General features: G+C 31.7%; 3 protein-coding genes across 7 annotated transcripts; all 3 read left to right on the top strand.

The window, feature by feature from the left end:
* The first annotated feature begins 427 nt into the window (after positions 1-427).
* LOC126848909 (Golgi SNAP receptor complex member 2) lies at positions 428-1,795 on the top strand. The gene is made up of 2 exons (XM_050590237.1): positions 428-666; positions 764-1,795. Exons 1-2 carry the CDS (start codon positions 527-529, stop codon positions 1,260-1,262), a joined length of 639 nt encoding a protein of 212 aa, XP_050446194.1. The 5' UTR covers positions 428-526; the 3' UTR covers positions 1,263-1,795.
* Positions 1,796-2,436: 641 nt separating this feature from the next.
* LOC126848358 (ESF1 homolog) lies at positions 2,437-5,759 on the top strand. Its single transcript, XM_050589191.1, has 7 exons — positions 2,437-3,272; positions 3,380-3,558; positions 3,868-3,975; positions 4,067-4,267; positions 4,363-4,582; positions 4,663-5,441; positions 5,543-5,759. Exons 1-7 carry the CDS (start codon positions 2,576-2,578, stop codon positions 5,654-5,656), a joined length of 2,298 nt encoding a protein of 765 aa, XP_050445148.1. The 5' UTR covers positions 2,437-2,575; the 3' UTR covers positions 5,657-5,759.
* A 716-nt stretch (positions 5,760-6,475) lies between these two features.
* Positions 6,476-21,052, top strand: LOC126848158 (uncharacterized protein PF3D7_1120600). Of its 5 annotated transcripts, none has more exons than XM_050588824.1 (10): positions 6,484-6,734; positions 6,800-13,880; positions 15,099-15,806; positions 16,806-17,135; positions 17,521-18,031; positions 18,213-18,394; positions 18,473-18,620; positions 18,857-19,063; positions 19,662-19,777; positions 20,610-21,052. In XM_050588824.1, exons 2-10 carry the CDS (start codon positions 6,926-6,928, stop codon positions 20,726-20,728), a joined length of 9,276 nt encoding a protein of 3,091 aa, XP_050444781.1. In that variant the 5' UTR covers positions 6,484-6,734; positions 6,800-6,925; the 3' UTR covers positions 20,729-21,052. The 5 variants fall into 5 exon arrangements, 4 of the variants coding, with proteins under 4 accessions (XP_050444781.1, XP_050444790.1, XP_050444798.1 ...); XM_050588833.1 differs by having other exon boundaries at positions 6,484-9,416; positions 9,507-13,880; XM_050588841.1 differs by lacking the exon at positions 19,662-19,777 and having other exon boundaries at positions 6,484-9,416; positions 9,507-13,880.
* The last annotated feature ends 4 nt before the right edge of the window (positions 21,053-21,056 follow it).

Below are 21,056 nucleotides of genomic sequence, written 5' to 3'. Positions count from 1 at the left end.
TACAAATATTATAAATAATGCGATTTTATTTAGTGTTTGCTCTTCAAACGAATTCAAATAATGAAATTACATTTGCGTATTTTAAATGTAGATCGATGAAATAAAAACATGATAATATCCGACATAATATTAGAAATACAAAGCTAAAAGCATGTAATTAAAGTACATACCATTACGTATCGCGCATTTTCAGAGATCGTTTATAAAACCGGGCAGTGACGTCTTTCAGGCTTCTCTGACAAAGGATTGCTAAGTTCCTAAAAAATTAGTCTCAAGAAATCCTCTATGAACAGCCAATCAGCAGTCGTCATATTTTTATTTTTTTAGTTTGACATCTTTAGTTTTGTCTTTATTGCCTTTATATAGAGTATGTAGTTTCATGTTCAATTCTATGTAGTTTCATGTTCCGTGGTTAGTACACGTCATTGGTTAGCGTAGAGCCGTAGGTGACACCAGATCACACAATCGTGTGAAAATTTTTGGTTTATCGATAAATATTAATTAAAATTTCGACTGTGCAGACAATATGGAAACGTTGTATCATCAGACTAATAAATTAATACAGGAAACGCAACATCTTTTTTCGCAACTGGAAAGAAAATCATCTAATGCAGATCTAGAGGAAGTGAAGGAGTCTATAGAAAGCAAACTCAATCTTATCAACAGGTAGCCAGAATCGAAATAATGTATTCATCGTCATTTTTTTTTGCGTATAGCATTGTTCCCCTATGAACAATTAAATTAACAGGTATTTTTCCCTTAGTAATTGCGAGCGACTCGATGTGCTATGTCTCAAGGGACCTGTGTCGCAGAGACAGAATGCCAGAATGAGAGTTGATCAGTTGAAATACGACAGCCGTCATCTCGCCGCTGCTTTAAATTCATTGTGCGCCCGTATGATCCGGCAGCAAAGAGAAGAAGCAGAAAGAGAGGCCTTGCTGGCTAGAAAGTTTACCAGCAACGATCATGTAGATATTTTAATTGATCACACTCTCCAACATAATAATAGTATGCATAATGCCATTCATGGCGTAGATGATTTGTTACATCAGGGAAGTAGTGTCTTAGATAATTTAAGATCTCAAAGAGTAACGTTAAAAGGAGCTCACAAACGTTTGATAGATATCGGTAATACTTTAGGTCTTTCTAATACTACTATGAGGCTCATAGAACAAAGAGCCAAACAAGATGGATTTATTTTAGTTGCTGGTATGACTTTCACATGTATAGTCATCATCTTAGTGATAGTATATCTCACTTAGACACATTCCAAAGATTATTAAATATAATATATACAATACTTATTAATATATATATATATATATATATATATATTATAACTATTAATAATAATATTTATATACTATTACTTTTTCTGTTATGTTTAACTACTACCGCCTTTTAGAAAGATAATGAGTTAAAAACTATATAGACAATTATTATATTATATTTATATATCCATAAATACATATGTAAATAATAGTAGACACTAAGGTCTAGGAAATAACATTTATTTTGTACATTCTATACTAAAATATTTATAATAACACTTACATATTTAATCAAAACCATTAAAAATTTGTATATATTTCCTTAGGTATTAATAAAGATGTATGTATATTTATAATAAAAAATATGAAAATTTTGGGATTACTGTATATGATAATCATAATATAAATTCATTTGAAAAAATCAATTTGTATATAGAAAAGGCATTAAATTTTTATTATATTTAATATTAATTATTTGTTTCCACCTTTTTAGTAGATATAAATAAATATTTTTAAACATTAAATCATATATCAGTACATTTATATAATTGTTCTTCAAAATGTTATTCAAAATTCCTTTCTTTTTTCTTGTTAAAATGAAATTTTAGTTGAAATTTTTTCTGAAATTTTACTTCCGTATTAAATGTAAATAGATAACGAATACCATAGAATAGATAGAAAAGATTAGACTGATTCTTATTATTATAATACTTATTACTTCAAATTTTAAAAATTGTAAAAATCGAACTCTGGCAGTATTGCTAGACGGGCTTCCTCTTTCGCGAATATATGACGTAATGACGATTGCAATCATGTATATGAACATCTCAGTTTTAGCAACATCTTGCAAAAAAACAAGTTAAATTGATACGTAAATATATTAATTAAAATAATTGGTGTATATGTTATTTTTTATTTTATTTTTACTGTTATCCAAAAATTTTTAAATAATTTAAAAAAATGATTAAATAGAGCCTTGAGGATCTCATTTCATAGATTCTATTTTATTTCAAGATAACTATTTTATTAAAAGCACTCAATGCGCATGCGCAAAAAAGCCTTATAATACAATTCTATATAAGATACCTCTTATGATACTTTTATCTATGACCAAGCTAACCCAGTCCATCCTAATTTGAACTAACCTAATCTTATCTGTCGCGAAGACACGTGCAGACGTGCAGCATTCGTGGATGCGAATTTTTGCATTTGCATATATCTGTACATTTTTATATGCAAAAATTTTAAGATTAAGGATATTGTATTTGTAATTTAAGAAAGTGATTAGTAATATTAGGAGTAAAATGGATGAAATGTTGAAAGACGCGCGTTTCGCGCATATCGCGAAAGATCCGAAATTTCGACGCATTCCCAAGGCTGAAAGGAAAGTCAAGATTGATCATCGATTTAAAGATATGTTTAAGGATAAAAAGTTTACTGTGAAATATACTATTGATAAGCGTGGTAGACCGATCAATCAGACTACTATTGAAAATCTTAGGAAATATTATGATCTATCTAGCAGCGAAGATGAAGATGCATCTATGCCATCTACAAATAAAAAAGATGACAAGACGAAAGAAATAAAGGACATAAAAAAAGCAAAGGGCAAAAAGAAGTCGATAAAGAAAATTGAATCAAGCTCAGTAAAAGATCCCTCGGACAAAAAAAGTGAGAATGATCAGAGCAATGATACTTGTACTACGAGTAATAGAGATTTACCTCAAATTAAACCAAATGAAAAATGTTCCGATGATGAATCTAATAATGAATCTTTAGATAATAATGAGATTGAACATACTGAATCTATTCAGAAAGAATTTTCCCAATTAGATTGTGATGAAAATGAAAAACAGTTGCATACAAGAAGAGAAAATGAAAGTGGCAGACTTACAAGTGAAATTAAAGAAAGATTGAAAGATCTGAGTGTGAATTATGCTAGAGGTGAAGGTGTCTTGTTGACTGATAGTTCTTCAGAAGAAGAATTATCTGAAACTAGTGGTAATATTTTATTTTATTACACACCTATATATATATATATATATATATATATATATATATATATATATATATCTTATATTTAATCTAATTTGTATAATTTTCTTTAGATATTGAGGAAGAAATTGAACATAATTGGGGTGAATTAGACAAAGAAGCTGAAACAACAGATGAGATTACAAATAGATTAGCCATTTGTAATATGGATTGGGATAGAATACGTGCTGTAGACTTAATGATTTTGTTAAATTCATTTTTACCCAGTGGAGGACTTATCCACTCAGTTATAGTAATAATAAATTTATAATATATGATAATAACAAAATTAATGAGTTTAAAATAATGATAATTAATAATAACATAAAATATATGTATATTTTATATATATATATATATATATATATATATATATGTATATATGTATATATGTATGTATATGTGTATTTTTCTTTCTATTGTATATATTGTGATTTAAAAATATATATAAAATAATTTTTAATATAATTATAGTGTAATTAAAAATTATATATTATATATACAAATATATATTAATTTTATAAATTTATATATCCTTTATAACAATTTATTAATTTTTTAGATTTATCCATCAGAGTTTGGTCAGAAACGAATGAAGGAGGAAGAGATCAGTGGGCCAATAGAACTAAAAAGTGAAGATGTTAATAGTGAAGACGAAATTGGGGATGATGTATGAAAAGATGATTTTTTAAATATTCTATACAATTAGATAATGTTTAGATAATGTTTTTTTCATTAATTGTTATGTGATCTCTTCTTAGAATGAGGAAGGTGCAACATATCATATGGAGAAATTGAGACAGTATCAATTAAATCGATTGAAATATTATTATGCTGTTGCTGAGTTTGATTCTGCTGAAACAGCAAATAAAGTATATATAGAATGTGATGGAATTGAATATGAATCGACTGCAACTAAATTAGACCTCAGATTTGTACCAAGTGATATGACATTTGATCAGGTATTTATTAAAATCAGAATATGCAAAATGTATCACTTATCTGTCACAAAAAGTTAAAAAGTATATAATTTTCAAATATGGGATATTTGTTGAAGGAACCTAAAGAGATATGTACTGAGATACCAGAACTTGCAAAATATGAACCAAGACAATTTACGACAACCGCTTTACAACAAGTTAAAGTACAATTAACATGGGATGAAACAAATGTAGACAGGCAAGAGTTTACTCAAAAGTTGAATTCTGGAAAATTACAGGATATTGACGAAAACGATCTACAGACATACCTAGCGAGTGGTAGCGAAGATGATTCAGGTATGTGAGATTACTATATTGTTATTTTATTGATTTAATTTATATGTATATTTAACGTATAATATTTTTATATTTTATAGAGGAAAAGGAAGATATAATTGACAGAAACAATGATAATTTGGAGTCAGAAGTAAATGATGATTCAATTGGAAAGTATAAATCTTTACTAAAATCTATTGAAGAAGAAGAAGAGGCAAAGAAGAACAAGGATGTCGAATTGGAATTTACATGGGGCTTAGGCACCAAAGAAAAGGCTGAGAAATTGGTTAAAGAAAGATTAAAAAATAAAGAAGAACTCACGCCTTTTGAGCAGTTTCTAGAGAAACGTAAAGCGAAAAAGAAAGCTAAGAGAGAAGAAAAGAAGCTTAAAGAGGAAAGTCAAAAAAGTGATTTAGAAGACTCTTTGCCATCTGATGTTGATATAAATGAGAAATATTTTGCAGAAGAATTTAAAAACAGAAAATTATCTCATAGGAATAGAAAAAAAGATAAGGATACTAATGATATAGATTCATCGAATGAACAGGAAGAAAATCAACGTAAAGCCGAATTAGAATTACTTCTGATGGATCAAGACGAGGATGGCAAAAAGCATTTCAATATGAAGCAAATTGAGGAAAATGCTACTATGTCGAAATCTAAACGAAAACGTCTCAACAAAAAAAAGAATGTGCAAGAGGAAATAAAAGATGACGATTTTGAAGTTAATGTCAAAGATCCGAGATTTGCCGCTTTGTTTACATCACATCATTTCAATATTGATCCTGCAGATCCACATTACAGAAAGACAAAAGGTACAGAAGCTTTAGTTAGTGAAAAGTTAAAGAGGAGAGCTGATAATGAAGCACGTACAGAAGATGTAAGTAAAAAATATTTTCATTAGCAACAATTTATACATTATTTTATATATATGTTTATATCTACACCAATATATCTATACAAATGTTTTAAATCTTTCAGAATAAGCAATTTAAAAAGCCAAGAACAAATGAAAAATTATCGACGGAATTACAAGCACTGGTTAAGTCTGTTAAGAAAAAAACACAGAATATTTCACAACCAATAAAAGGATAGTTTAATCATTACACATTTTTATTGTATTAATTATTATAAATAATTATTGCAAAAATTTTACACACACACACACACACACACACATATATATATATATATATATATATATATATATATATATATATATATATCTTAGTTATGTACTATAGATATTTTAGCTATGTACTATTATATAATTTTATTGTATAAACTTCTCTGTATATAATTGCTTTAATTTTGTAATTATATATAATGCAACTTTTTTACCATCAATTTGTAATTTTTTATATACAATAATATATATATTTCTACTCTCTCTTTATTAGAAATAATTTTCTTAAATTTTATAATTTGTGTTATACAAATCCTAAATAGATTCTGAATTTATGACATAATAATATTTAATGTATACATTAGATATACATAAAAAAAATTAAAAATTTATGGTAAAAAAGTCACTTTTTAGCTGTACTATATTATATTTTATATTATATTTTCTAAATTCAAAGTATAAAAAAAAAATTATGTAGTTGTATATATTATGAAGCCTTAAAGAGAAAAGGAGAAACAAAAAAAGATTTGAAGGAACGGATAAAATAAAATTTTGTTCTAATTCTATTCTAGATACATATATCAGAAAGTGATCGTTTCGCAAAGTTATCCCTGTACGCGCCATTAATCGTTAGGGAATTTCATACCATCAATTGGTGTTAATAAGTCTGTTCTTTATAGCTGAATTGGCCAATTGGCTACACTAGTCAGAGTTTATCTGTCTCCAACCAATGCAAATAGATAAGAGTAAAATCTAGTGCAGCCAGTTCAGCTATAAAGAACAGACCTAATATTTAGTGAACATTTTACGATTTGGCAAAATATTTTCAAAACCGTAAAGAGGGTGTGCATATATACTTGTGTATCGATCTCGTCTATCCGAAAGTTATGTAGTGAAGCAGACAATACAATACTCTCGTTACCCGAGTTATGTTACATTTGTGTGCCACTTGTAAATCATCGGGATTGTGATTCGCGAGCAGGCTGAGAAAAATATTGGTTATGTTCGTGCAATTTGGGTGAAAACAAATAAATGAACGATGTAGCGGTAAGTAAAGCAAGATCAATCACCGGCGATGAAGAGCGCAAATTTTATGCACGATGCACTTACAGTGACGAGATATCTTCGATTTGGACAGGAAACTTATTCATGCATGACTGAATACAGAAAAAAGTTCGCATAAATGTATAAGAGCAGTAGCAGGTGTAACAACGTCCTCTGCACGGAACGTCAAAACAATGTCCGAAGGTTCTAAGATGGGCCTATTCGGCTCCAAGGACAGGAATCAGGAACAGAAAGAGAAATCTTCCAAAGACAATTCTCCGGCTCGTTATGCACCATACGGTGTTGACAGTGATACCGAAACATACGATACTGAAGCTCTGAGTATGATGGATATCAATGATATCATCGGTGTGCAATCCGGTGAACAGGTTGGCGATTCAACACTAGAAAGCGAAATCGCCGCGCTTTCGCAGATTATTACGGAGTCGAAGATGGAATCGACCTCGCAATTGAATCCAAAGTCAGAAATGCAACAGGATGCATCCAAAGATGCACCGAATTCTACTTCTAATATTATTCATGCCACAAATATCGATAATATTGATTATTCTAATACCGACGAATCCACTATTATGTCGGAAAAATGTGCAGCTAATGAAATATGTGAGACACAAAAAGCAACGCTTGATTATACCCATAAAGAAGTGACATGCGAAAAACTATCAGCAAGTATCTGTGCAAAAAAGAGTATTTTGGAAAATACAGAAATGGATTCTATAATTACATGTGATAAAACTTCCGGCGTAAATATCAACGAGATAATTGGTGATGCAACTATAGTTAGTGCATTAGAATCGTCTTCCAAAATTAATTCGCCGAATGTTACATTAGACGATACTTTACAAGAAACTTTTCAAATTAAGCAACAGATAGATGCTTTGCCCAAGGATCATAAAAAAGATATTGAAAAGACAAAGGATCAATCAGTTGATGAAACACATGAAAATCAAAAGACATTGAAAAATAATACAAAGTCTGTGGTAACAGTTGGTAGCATTAGTAAAAGTTTACAATTGATAGGAGAAGCATATAACTCTGAAGATTCAGAGGAAACAGATGTGAATGATAGTGACTTTTCAAAGGAGACTCCATCATTTTCTCAAGAAACTTTTTTGCTTGGTGTTTCTACGATAGAGCAAGAGAAGAAAATAATTGAAGAAAATTCTGAAATAATTGATGTGTCAGAACAAGATATTGAAAAAACTTCACTGTTAAATGATAATGCAAGTGCAATTATTTCAGAAGAATCAAAAGTAAATGTCACTGATAGCAAAATGGAAAATTCAAATATTGAAAAGTCTGAAGATTCTAGTCAAAATGAATTGTTGCAACAGACCTTGGAAATACAAGAGAACATAGATGATTCTATATCAAATAAAATAACAGAATTTGACACCAAGATATCAAGTGGCATGCATGAACAAAATGAAAATAACTCAGAAATAAATAAAGTGAATATAATGGAAGGAATGTCATTAGAATGTCAATCTTCCAACGTAAGTTCTCAAGAAAGTATAGATACATTAGCTGATGTTTCCATTACATCATCAATGGAACTAGTAAATTTAGAAGAATGTCAAGAAAAGGAAATTAAAAATACTGGTTCAGAATTAAATATATCAGTAAATATTCATGAAGTGGAGAAGCAAGATAGTTTGGTAATTTCTAATGAACAAAAATTAGATGCAAAAAAAATTAATGATAATTGTACTCTCATTGATGATAATGATATAAAAGATATATCTAAAGATAAGAATACTCTTTTAGAATCTGCAAGTGAAACTCAGGATTCTATAATAAGTGAAGTGTCTGATAAAAAATTAAGTATTACAGAAGTGTTAAATAAAAGTGATGATCCTCAGGAAGAGAATATCATTGAAAGTTGTCAGACAACACAGGAAATCACTTCAATAACGAATAAAATTAATGATGAATCTCAAGAAACAGCTATTATAAAAATAGATCTTGCATCAACTACTATAGCATCTAATAATGAAGATGACTTGGAATTGGCCAATACAGAGGAAACAATTGTACTAAACGATAAAAATACATTTCAAACTGCTTCAAGTGTAATTAATGAAGAATTAGTTTTTTCAAATGAAAATACATCATTAAGTCAGCCACATGTTGAAGAAAAGAATGTAACGACTAATAAACAATCTTTAAGTGATAATTTGAGTAGTGAAAACTTAGATTTATGCTCCACAAATTTAATAACACAGACTGATGCAAATTCAACAAATATTAATAATTCTGTGAAAACAACCATCCACACAGAAAAGAATCTTTTTACACTTGAATCATCATTAATTCCAATCAAACATGACGAACCTGTTAAACAGCTTCCATCTATATTAGAAATACCCAAATGCCTCAATGATGTTAATGATATTGTATATAATAAACTTGAAGATTTATCTGTTCCAATATTGTATGAAGATTCAAGTAACACAATTGAAAATATAAATGAGTCATTACATGAAGCTGAAGAAATAGAAAAAGAGATAAAAATATCGGAAGTAACGTCATTATCTATAAACAAAAATCAAAATGAATTGCCACTGGAAACTAAATCACAGCAAATATGTGATCAATCCGAATCACATATATCAGATAAAAAAAGTGATGCCTGTACCAATAAGTCGACTGAACAAATAGAAGGTAACGTAACTTTTGAAAATGTTACATCTTTTAATACATTATTTGAAAACAATGTAAACTCGCCATTAATTGATAATTTAATTGTTTCAGAAAATAATGTAACAAATTCCTTATGTAATACAATAACAGAAAAAAAGGAAGATAAAACCGAAGAAAATGTTACTATTGAGATATCGAACGAAAAGAAAATTAAAGAAAACGAAACTTGTATGCCAAATGAAAAAGATGTTTTAAAATCTGAAAAAAGTACTGAGGCTGAAACTTGTGAAATAAATTCAGTTCTGGAAATGTCAGATTCCAGGACTGATTCCAAATCTGATGTCCAAATGACAAAGGATGATAATTTACAAGCCGATGAAGTAATGAAACCATGCGATGAAACTGCAAAAATATCTAAAAAGGAATCAGAAGAATTGATTGATGTGAATATAATGTCGATAGTGGAGCAAAAAAGTATGGAACCAATTGTAGAGAAATCTATTAACACCACTGATATACAATCAAGCGATATTAATATTATCAACATGTCTTTAATACAAGAAAATTCGAATGAAAGAACAAATACCGGAAATTTAACGGAAGAACTATCTCAGGATTCAGGAAACATGAATGCTTCAATTGTTATGCAAACTACAAATACTTTAGAAGGGCTTTTGAGTTTAAATCTTACATCGGATAATAAAAGTCCTACATTAAAGGATATACAAACTGAAAATAACACTTTAATAAAAGAGACAGTAAATAAAGATGTAGATATTGATCTCTTATTTGATCAAGTAAATCAAGGTGAAACAACCATGACAGAAAATTCAGACAGTAATAGTATAACAAATGTGATTGCTGATTGTTTGACAAATAAAGATAATGAAAGCGAGGTTGACATAAACGCAGCAGATAAAACTACCGAAAACGAAGATAATAGCTCATTAAAAACAAACAAAAACATAAATACGGAGCCGGTAAATGAGATCACGGATGAGGAAAAGATAAAAGAACCTCTTGAGGCGGATAATAATTTGGCACAAAATGATTTAGAAGATATGGATTTCGAAGATAATCGGTTAGAATCGGTTGAGGATTTGGAGGAAAGTGAAGCCAAACTGGAATTGCCACAGGATATTTTGTTAGAGAGCGTGATGCCGAGAGATAATCTTTCTCGAAATATCGACACTCCGATTGTCACTGAGAATTCGCAATCAAGTTCAGAGATATCCGAATTAGAGTCTGCGGTGAAGTTCCTACAAGAGTCTGAAGAGCAAACGATAGATTCGCCATTGGTGCTCTCGCCAAAAATGATGGAAAGTATTGAGGTGTTAGAGGACATAACAAAAGTCAATGCGGAGCTTTATGTATCCGACGAGATTGACAATTACGTGAACGCCGAATCTGAATTAGCAAATTTGCGAAATGTCGCTGTCGCGGATTCCATTTCCATCTCGGAAGCTGAAATAATATCGGAAGCTGCGAAGTTGGAGAACGAGCGAAAATTCTCAGCACAAATACGAAACACTCCCGATATAAAAGAAAAAGACATCAAAGAAATAAATAAAGAGATTAAACCAAGTGAAGAAATGAAAGATCACACGTGTTTAAAGACTTTGTCTGAGAATGTTTCTCTTGCGCCGGCGGATACTTCTCTGAATATGCAAGTAGTGGAATCAATGCACGAAGAAAAGAACACTATACCTGATATTAAGTCGTTGTCGAGCGAAGGTATTTTGAAAACATGCGAGAAGCTTCCAAGGGTGTCGATATTGGAGGAGCGATTGAAGGAACCGCCGAAGATTGAAATACCTGTTCCGGACTCATCTAAGATATTAGAATCTTCTATTAGTCCGAACGATAATCTTCTCATACCAAAGGACGCGAGAGCTATTGCATATTCGAGGATGTTGGAATCACCGAAATCGATTGATAAGTCTGAATTGAAGTGTGTCGATACGTCGCGCAAGGATTTAGAGAAGCATTCAGATCCTGAGAATGTTGGTTCGCCAAGGATAATCCTGAAGATTGCTAAATCCGCGATCACGGATTGTAGCGAGCCGCGGTCGCCAAAAAGCCCAAAGATTCGATCAGCCACGAATTCGCCGAATCCAGAAGACAGTCCGGGCCAAAAGTTGGGGAAGATTAAATTGAAATTGTCGAAAGGAGGACATCCCTCTATAATATCCAACGAGAATTTGGAAGATATTAATCAGTGGCATACTACCGATAATGCGCCATCGTTATCTCCTCTTGGCATGAAAATTAAATTGTCTAAGTCTGGTGATGCCTCTATCATCGGTTCGGAGAAACACGAACATACAGATGAAACGAAATACAAAATCGAGGAATCGAAGAGAACGGATTCTCCCATCGGTATGAAAATAAAGCTATCCAAGTCTGGAGATGCTTCGATTATCTCCGATTCCAGGCAGCAAGATTGCACCAAGGAGATTCTCACGAAACACAAAGAGAAATTGGAGATACCGCAGGGAAGCCCGAAGAGAACGGAATCGCCGATTGGGATGAAAATCAAACTCTCCAAGAGCGGTGATGCATCTATCATTCAGACTGACAGACAAGAATCTTTAGAGGAGCTACACAGAGATGTCATGCCGAAGCGGACCGATTCTCCAATCGGTATGAAAATTAAATTATCGAAAACTGGTGATGCTTCCATCGTATCTCCGGATGTTTGCGAAGATGCAAAAGATTCATCCACGAAGGCGAAAGATAAGCAGGATAATTCAGAACTACCAAAGAGAACCGAATCTCCAATCGGGATGAAAATAAAGTTAACAAAGTCTAAAGGCAGTGCATCTATTATTTCTGTAGATAATATTGAAGATACAAAAGAGTTACAAAAGTTGGAAGTACCCGAGCCACCTAAGCGCACCGAATCGCCACTCGGTATGAAGATAAAGTTATCCAAAACCGGAGATGCATCTATTATACATTCTGAAGTTACAGACGATATCAAGGAGACGAGACATAAAGAAAAGTCTGAGGTAATGCAAGATACAACGAAGACGCCGGAATCACTCGGATTTAAGTTCAAAATGCTGAAAACGGGTGAAATGACGTCATCGATTTTGCCAGATATGATTGACGAGCAAGTCGCGCCACGTAGTTCCGAATCATTTACAGGTATTATCCCGAAGATTAAAGTATCTAAATCTGACGCGTTGATAGCGCCCGATAAAACGGAGCCAACGAAAGACTTGACCTCACAAGAAGATCAGCAGGCAGAAGTATCAAAGAGAACGGAATCTCCGCTCGGCATGAAGATCAAATTGTCCAAGAGCGGCGATGCTTCCATCATACAAAGTGAAACCGTCGCTGAAGATCATCAAAATAAGACTATCCCACATGTTACCGATACGGAATATTCCAAAAGCGCTGACTCGTCCCTCGGGATGAAGATCAAGCTGTTCAAGACTGGCGATGCTTCTGTAGTAGAGGCACCATCCTCAAGTTCCTTAGAGAAAAAGGATAAGCAACAGAGACGCAGAGACGCTGCTGATTCGCCGCTGGAAATAAAAATAAAATTGTCGAAAACAGGTCATCCCACTATTGTGGCCTGTGATAATCACAGTGAATCTTCAGCGCACAAAGGCAAGGATTCTCAAGCAACTTTGGATCCAGCAACACTGAATTTTCCTCATAGGTACATGGAACACGCTACAATACACAAAGAATCCGCGTTAAAAATTCTCAAGACCGGTCACCATTCATCGATTCTACAGGGCAATCGAGCTGAGCTGACGATCGAACCGGTGCAGATGCAGAACAAAAAACAACCAACAGAGAATGTTCAACAAATCGAGATATCACCCAAGCGTAAGGATATAATGATTTCACCAGTTGAGAGCAAAAAATCAAAACTGGAGGCACAACTCTCGCAGATTTTGCCAGAGGTTACTATCCAACCAGTAATGTGTCGAGATCAAAAGCAGCAGCAACAGCAATTGTTGTTTGATCCGAAATCGAATTTAATCAGTCGACAGCAAATGAACGTTATTAACCAGGAGATTAGCATTACGCAAGTGCGATCAACAGCGAAGGCGGATAACGCATCAAGCGTAAATGACAAGCTCAAAGATCTTTTGTGCAAAAATGCTACCAATTCACCAGGCGGTTCGTCCGATTGCGAGATTATCGAGCATCGCCCAGAGTTAATAATCGTCAATGAGAATTCCAATTCCAGCCAGGACGTCGTTATTATAGAGGAGGTGACACCTAACAGAATGGCCGATATTAAGGTACCGAAGAAGAGAGGCAGGCCGCGAAGAAATCCGATAGCGGCTCAACAGCATGTTCAGCAATCATCCGCGCAGATGCTGATACCCAAGGATCCTTTGGCTTTGGACGAAATGCAGCAAGTTCCTCCGCAGCAATTCGAACACAGGGAAAACGAACGGCCTAAGAGAACCTGCAGAAATCAAAAAAGTTATGCTCCGCCCAAGAGAGGCAGAGGACGAGGTTTGTTTCTCTCGTCATATAACAAATGTATATAATTTATTTACATTATATATATATTGTAAAATTAATATTTTACAATATATAAAATATATTGTATTTATTTATTTATTTACAATATATATTATTAGTATTATTTACAATATATGATACAATATATATAAAATGTTAAAATAAATTATATACATTTGTTCAATTTTATAGGAATGTGTAATTTTTTAATTTATAGTTTAATTTATAATTTATTTTTGCTCAATAAAGTTATATCGATATCTCAATAAAGTTATATTGATATCTCGATAAAGTTCAATATATGTCAATAATTATTAAGGGTGACCTTGAACTGAAAATGTATTGTTAGTTCAATTTTGAGTAATTGCGATTTGGATTTATTTTAATTAATCGGCTCTGTTCTCGTTAATTTTTTAATGATAAACTTGTGAATTTTTTAAATCTCTTTCAAAATTTTGTGCATTTAAGTCTTATTATCTTAAGTCTTTTTTTTTCTCCGATCATGAGTCTTTCAAAAGAAGAATTCACAGATATTCATTTTATGTATGGACGTGCGAACGGAAAAGCAAAACTAGCTGCAAAATTATATAGGAAAGCTTTCCCAAACAGAAGATGTCCGCATTATCTTCTATTTTCGGAAATTGATCAGCGTTTACGAAAAAGAGGCTCGTTCAGAAGAAAAAAAGGAAAAAACAAAGGAAAAGAAAGAATTTCTACTTCAAAATTAAAATGCAATATTGTAAAAAGTGAAAGAAATGACCTTGGTTTAATTATCAAGATGCGAAAAAATCAATTTTGTGATAATTTTAAAAAATGTATACAATTTTTATATTCTATCACATTTAAAAATTACAATTTCTGATAAATAACCTTATTATATGAATTTACTTTTAGTCTCAATGGATTATGAACAAAATTGTTGAAACAATATAACTTTTTTGCCAAATTTTATTCATTGAGAGAGCACACCGACATCACTCGATATAATATTTTCAACTTTCTTAATACATTTCTATCTGTATTACAGAAAAAGATCAGCTGATTAGCAATAATTTTTTATTAATCTAATTTTTATTTTTTAAAGATGTAAAACTCTGAGAAAATTAAAAAAAAATATTCTTAACTTTTATTAACGTGTTGATGATCCTCTTATAGATAGATTCTAATAATTTTAAGAAATAGCACTAATGTTTTTCTTTGTTTGTCTAGGTCGCGGTAAACGGAAATTGGATAACATAGAACCCCAAGTTGCAAAGAAGTCTCGAATAGATCAAGACTTGTCTGCTATAGAAGCATCGACAATGGCTGTCATTACTATTGATGAAACAACATCGCTACAACAAGATTCGTTTCGAAAATCATCAGAATTATACAAAGCACTAAAACAACCGCCTATAGATCGTAAGAGTTCCGCATGTAAAGAGAAACATATCGCGTTAACAAGTCGCAAAGAAACAGGAAAGAGGGATTCAGCCTTTAAAGCCTCGGAATCCGACATCGCGATACAATTGGATCCTGCCAGGTTATCGTATGTTCAAGAAGATCCGGAAAGAGAGCCTACGAGTCAAACGTCCACTATTGGATCATTGGCCTCGAAAGTTGATGAACAGCACAAGAGAACTGTCTTAGAGATTGTTTCTGAAAAAACGCAAAAGACGGCAATGAAGCAGTACGCGGAGAATAAAGGTGTAGGTAAGATGTCGGATGCGCCATCGAGAGCGTCTGAAATTAAAGAGATACCTGTACCTCCTCCCGGACATTCGAACTGGCTGACACCGACGTCAAAGAAGCTAGGGGATTCAACGGCCATCAGAGGCGAAACAGTCTCAACGGTACAAGTGATAGATGAGGAAACGAGAATGAGCGCCGAATCCGGCTCAAGATCTCAGACACCTGCTAGAAATATATCAGCGCCGGGTATGCACTTGCATTAATGAACTTTAATTAATAAAATATTATATAATAATATTGACAATAATGAATTTTTTATTCTAATATCTTTTATTAATAATTTTGCAATTTAATGATAGCACAGATATTACTTGTTTCAAACATTTTTCAATTCATTGACTTTAAAACATAAAAAAACAATATTTTTTACACAATATTATATTTCAACCTTTAAAACGTCGTTTCTATATATTATATAATACAAATATAGTGGTAATATTTACTAATGAAAACAAAATTGCACTAACACATAATATATAATTTCTTTATTATAAATAAATATCTAAAAAAATGTTTTTCATTTTTAATCTTTTAACACATACATAGTTCAGTTGGTTGAATTGAATATATTGGTAGACATCCAACTTTAAGCTAGCTAAAAATAGATCTTTTCTTGTGGCAGATGTGTAAGATGTCCCTCAAGTAACTAAATAGAAGATTATAATAATGTGTTCAAATGCGAGGCAATATACATCATTTTTTTTATTTGTATTGTGTGTTACAATTATGCTGTGCTTAGCTGCACTGAAAACTCTCATACTAATTCGCATTTCATCTATATAAGTATCTATCTTCATATATTTGTATATATTTATGATGAAAATAAGTATGTGTGTGCCCAAACATATGTCAATATAATGTAAAGACTATGTTTTAAAGTTTGAAGTGTGATGAATTGTAAGGAATTTTTTTTTTTATATTTAAAAATCAGTGAATTTTTATAATTCAAGAGAGAAAAAGAATATATATTAAATATAATATAAAAATATAAGAAAAAATGATAATTTGATTAATTTATTAATAGCAATATATAGTAAAATATAAATCTTTTATTATTTCCATCGATATAACATTATCAATAAATTTTATGTTAGAGAAAATTTAAGCAGATCTGAAATTGTTAAATGATAATATATTGGTTATGTTTTCTATGTTGAAATTAATCTTTGGAAATTAATATTGCAGCTTCAGAGACAATAATAAATGAAGAATCGCAAGGTAGTGTCCTGAGTACTGCTACAACAGAATCAGAAAAAGTCAAAGTAAAGAATCGAAGGATGGAAATTAATTTTGATCCTGATGAAGGACCCTTCACTGTTGATAAAATAGCAGAATATGAATGGCCATTGGATCGAAAGGGTGAAACTTTTATGATACAGGAACAAATATCACAATATCTTGGTGTAAAATCTTTTAAGCGTAAATATCCTGATCTCAAACGCAGAGTAGTTGATATGGAAGAGAGAAACTATTTGAGGGAAAATGGATTAGTCAGTGAAGCAATGTGTGATATGGGTAAGTTTTAGAAACTTTTTGAAACAGAAAATTTTTCATATATAAATCTCTCATTGTACACTTACAAATTTATCTCATTATGTAAAAATAAATTATGGAAATAAAGTTCTTTGCTGCCCAAGATTTATAATAAAGTTAAAAGTCACTCACATGTATAAATTTGAAGGAATCACTATGAGATTTTTATTTATTTATTTATTTATTTTTATATGATAAAAGAGATTTCATAAGTTTGTATTTCTCAAACAATAAGAAAGTAAAAAAGCAATGAATAAAATAAAAAATTTAAAAACTCTAAACAAATTTAAAAAATGTGAATTCTACTTTGTCATACTTTTTTGTTTTATATTATATTATTCTAACTTTATATATTTATCATACACAGGATTAACCGCGGTGTGTAGCTCAGAAGTATTGGATGTAATGTGTAGTGATTTCCCTGATCAATATGAAGAATACCGCAAACATATGCGCGAGAAACAAGTCAAGGAGCATTCCAAGAAGCAAAAGGAATTAACAGCCGCGGCGAATGCGGAGAAAAATAGGATAGATCTTGCAGAAATGGCAGTGCAATCGGCGTTTGCGTGGAATAGTAACTTAAATAAAGCTCGCAAAGAAAACCGCAAGTGTTGCTTAGATCTGCAGACTTTCACGATTCATATCCCGAAGAAGCAACAGAAAGTCGATTCGGAACACAAAGTCGGTCATTATCCAGTCGCGCTTATACCAGGACAATATACCGATTATTATCGGGAATATACGCCGGCAGAATTGAGATATTATCCGCTAAATACGGTCTTGTACGGACCTACGCGGCCTAATGAACGTAAATGTGATAGCCAATCGGAAGGTTCTCAGAGTGATAGCGATAGCGAATCATCTTCCGACGACTCGAGGTTAATGATTTATTTTTTTAATTTAAAATCACTTGTATGCGAAATAATTACAAACAAAACTGCTAAAGTTTACGCATTTCTTTTTTGATTAACTTAGAATTTATTTTAATTTTATAATATCTTATTTAAAATATTATAAATATCAAAAATATAATGATGATATTTTTTCATAATTTAATAGTTCATCCTCCAGCGAAGGTACACAAGATACGGAAGGATCTCAATCGACTATGGACGACGTAGATATGGAAATCTCGAACTCAAAGGACGATATAAAGTTGAAATGCAAGATGTGTCTGAAAGTCTTAAATAAGCATAACAAGAATGAAATATTAATTCAATGCGGTACTTGCAACGGAAATGGTAAATTTACGAGTTTTTTGTGAATTAATTCCGCGCAATACTTTTTACAAAGCTAATCGAAGCAATTATCATTTGCAGTTCATCCATCCTGTATAGATTTAACATTGGACATGGTTCCGCATATTCAATCATACGCATGGCAGTGCACCGATTGTAAAACATGCGCGCAGTGTCACGATCCTGCGGACGAAGATAAGATGCTCTTCTGTGACATGTGCGATCGTGGGTGAGTTACTTATAACTTACAATTAAAAACTTATAATTTATAACTCTTAGAAATTATTAATACTTTAATTATTAATACTCTAATTGACTATTTTATCAAAGAAAAGAAAAAAAAACATGTGGCGTAAAAAGAGAAAAAAAGAATAAATAATATAATTTCTTAATTAATTATTTCTTATGTAAATATACAAATTTGAAAAATTATTAATTGGATATAATTTAATGCCATATATTTAGATATCACATTTACTGCGTTGGTTTGCGACGAGTACCACAGGGAAGATGGCATTGTCAAGAATGTGCCGTATGCGCAAACTGTGGCTCGAGGGAAGCCGGTGGTGCTAATTCGGATAGAAACAGTGTTGCGCAATGGCAGCACGAGTATAAGAAAGGCGAAAGAAATACTCGAGTATATGTTTCGACGCTCTGTGTACCATGCTCGAAGTAAGTATCAACCTCACGTGACATCAATTCTTTTAACCTATGCTGGGCTTCAATCGCTTGATTTCCATAGCTCACACCATAACACTTTCAACATCTTCTCGTTTCGTTATATCGATTTAGATATGATATTCAATATAAATTCATAATAAATACATTTGACAAACAGGAAGAAACTTCTTAAGATTTGTTTTTCCCCAGATTTTAATATCGAATATTTTTTTAAATAAGTACTTTTTTCCATTCTTGGGTCCAGATTCCCTAAAAGTAAAATCAATTAAAACTAAATTAAGTGAGAAAAGGAAAAAAATAGTTTATGTTAACTAAAGAAAAAAATTTTGTCATTTATTTGTATTCCCGTACTACAATGTGTCAAAAGAAATTCTTCTTTTAATTGGTTATAACTTAAAAACTATTCGGGTCTTAACTTTCATAAAAAAGTTTTTTGTTTAGCGATTGAATTGAATGATATAAAAAGCGCGTTACTATGTGATATACTTATTCTCCTTCTTCCTTCTGTGTACTGAGGCGAGCACCGCTATAATACATAATATACCCTTACCTGAATTCACTAACCACATGATCTTTATGCGATAACAAGGCTGTGGCGAAAGGGTCGCTATTGCCCGCACTGCAGTCGCTGTCATACCGCCCAAAGGCTCGACCTGGAAGCGAATCTAGTGCATTGCAGCGCATGTGACAAATATCTGCACTTAGGTATTGACACCATGTTTCATATGATTCTGTTAGCATTAATATTTTGAGCGCCATATATATGTTGTCATACACAGCACGCTTGAAACATGAATGGTATTATTTCGAATTTTAGGCGGTAAACATCATTATGATTTTAATTAATCGTTATTTTAAATAATTTTATATATAATGGTAAACATCAATATGATTTTAATCAATCGTTGGAAGTTGAGCATATGAATTCATGTAATAAATTTTTTTACAATTATTGATATATCTAATTATAAAAATAATGTATTATTGCCAAAGAAATTTTATTTTTATTACATCTAGATATCCTGTAAATTAGATTATAAGATTTTAAGTTGAATTCTTAACTGGCGCTCAAAGTGTTAAGTTCATTGCATGTTTTGATAGAGCAGCATTTGAGCATTTGCACGCGCCATTAATTTTGTTTGACTATCACCATTTTAAGAGCCATATTTTAATTATTTGCTATTTATAATACGTACATATTTGCATTTCTATTTTTTTACTGCCTCTGTGCCAAATAGAGAAGGATCACAAACTGCAGAGGATACTATAGCAGAGATGTTTGAGTGAATCTGGCCATATATCCTCATCTGTCCCTACTTATTTATGATTGAGCACAATAGTATTATTTCGTTTGTTGTAGATAATGTATACTTTTACTATAGATTGTAAAATAAAAAAACTTAAAAAAAAGAAACAAGAATGAAAATAATTGAGAACGAAAATAACTTAGACATCTCTGCTCTTGTGCAGCTCCTGTTGGAGCAGAACATTGTATATCATGAGAAAGATATATGTGTAATATGCACATCTTTTTCAGAATGCGTGGAGACCAAGGGGCTAGTGGTTGATAAGAAAAGTTATCTTTGTGATTTTTGTACACCATCGACCCGACAACAAGTGACGAAGCCTTTGATGTCAAAGATGTTTAAAACATGAACACAATTATTTCCCCAGGAACAGAAAACCATCAAGCTGTATAATATTGCAGTATGTATTATATTAAAGTAGCTAATTTTTGTATTGAATGTGCATTTACGAATGACGAATATGCGCAAAATTTTTCTCGAGTACTTCATGACAAGTGTATCACACATGTATATAGTTGCGGAATGAATCATTCAACTTGTGATGCTGAATTTTTGGTACATGTACGTTTAGCGCAGGATAAATGGCGAATTGCCCGAAAAGACTGAATGTTCAGTTTCGATTATAAATGTTTTATCAGAATTACAAAATATAATATGCAGTGTTTATGAGAAATCGT

Source organism: Cataglyphis hispanica, chromosome 1 (assembly GCF_021464435.1).
Source record: "Cataglyphis hispanica isolate Lineage 1 chromosome 1, ULB_Chis1_1.0, whole genome shotgun sequence".
Taxonomy (NCBI): domain Eukaryota; kingdom Metazoa; phylum Arthropoda; class Insecta; order Hymenoptera; family Formicidae; genus Cataglyphis; species Cataglyphis hispanica.
The sequence above is the reverse complement of the archived record's forward strand: the minus strand, read 5'-3'. Positions and strand labels throughout refer to the sequence as shown.

Excerpts from the sequence above, each read along its gene's own strand:
- LOC126848358 (XM_050589191.1), top strand. The coding sequence starts at position 2,576 with ATGGATGAAATGTTGAAAGACGCGCGTTTCGCGCATATCGCGAAAGAT. Across the intron at positions 3,559-3,867 it reads GACTTATCCACTCAGTTATA|ATTTATCCATCAGAGTTTGG; the intron begins GTAATAATAAAT and ends TTAATTTTTTAG. Across the intron at positions 4,268-4,362 it reads GTGATATGACATTTGATCAG|GAACCTAAAGAGATATGTAC; the intron begins GTATTTATTAAA and ends TATTTGTTGAAG.
- LOC126848909 (XM_050590237.1), top strand. The coding sequence starts at position 527 with ATGGAAACGTTGTATCATCAGACTAATAAATTAATACAGGAAACGCAA. Across the intron at positions 667-763 it reads AAACTCAATCTTATCAACAG|TAATTGCGAGCGACTCGATG; the intron begins GTAGCCAGAATC and ends TTTTTCCCTTAG.
- LOC126848158 (XM_050588824.1), top strand. The coding sequence starts at position 6,926 with ATGTCCGAAGGTTCTAAGATGGGCCTATTCGGCTCCAAGGACAGGAAT. Across the intron at positions 18,395-18,472 it reads CGGTACTTGCAACGGAAATG|TTCATCCATCCTGTATAGAT; the intron begins GTAAATTTACGA and ends TATCATTTGCAG. Across the intron at positions 19,778-20,609 it reads TGACAAATATCTGCACTTAG|AATGCGTGGAGACCAAGGGG; the intron begins GTATTGACACCA and ends CATCTTTTTCAG.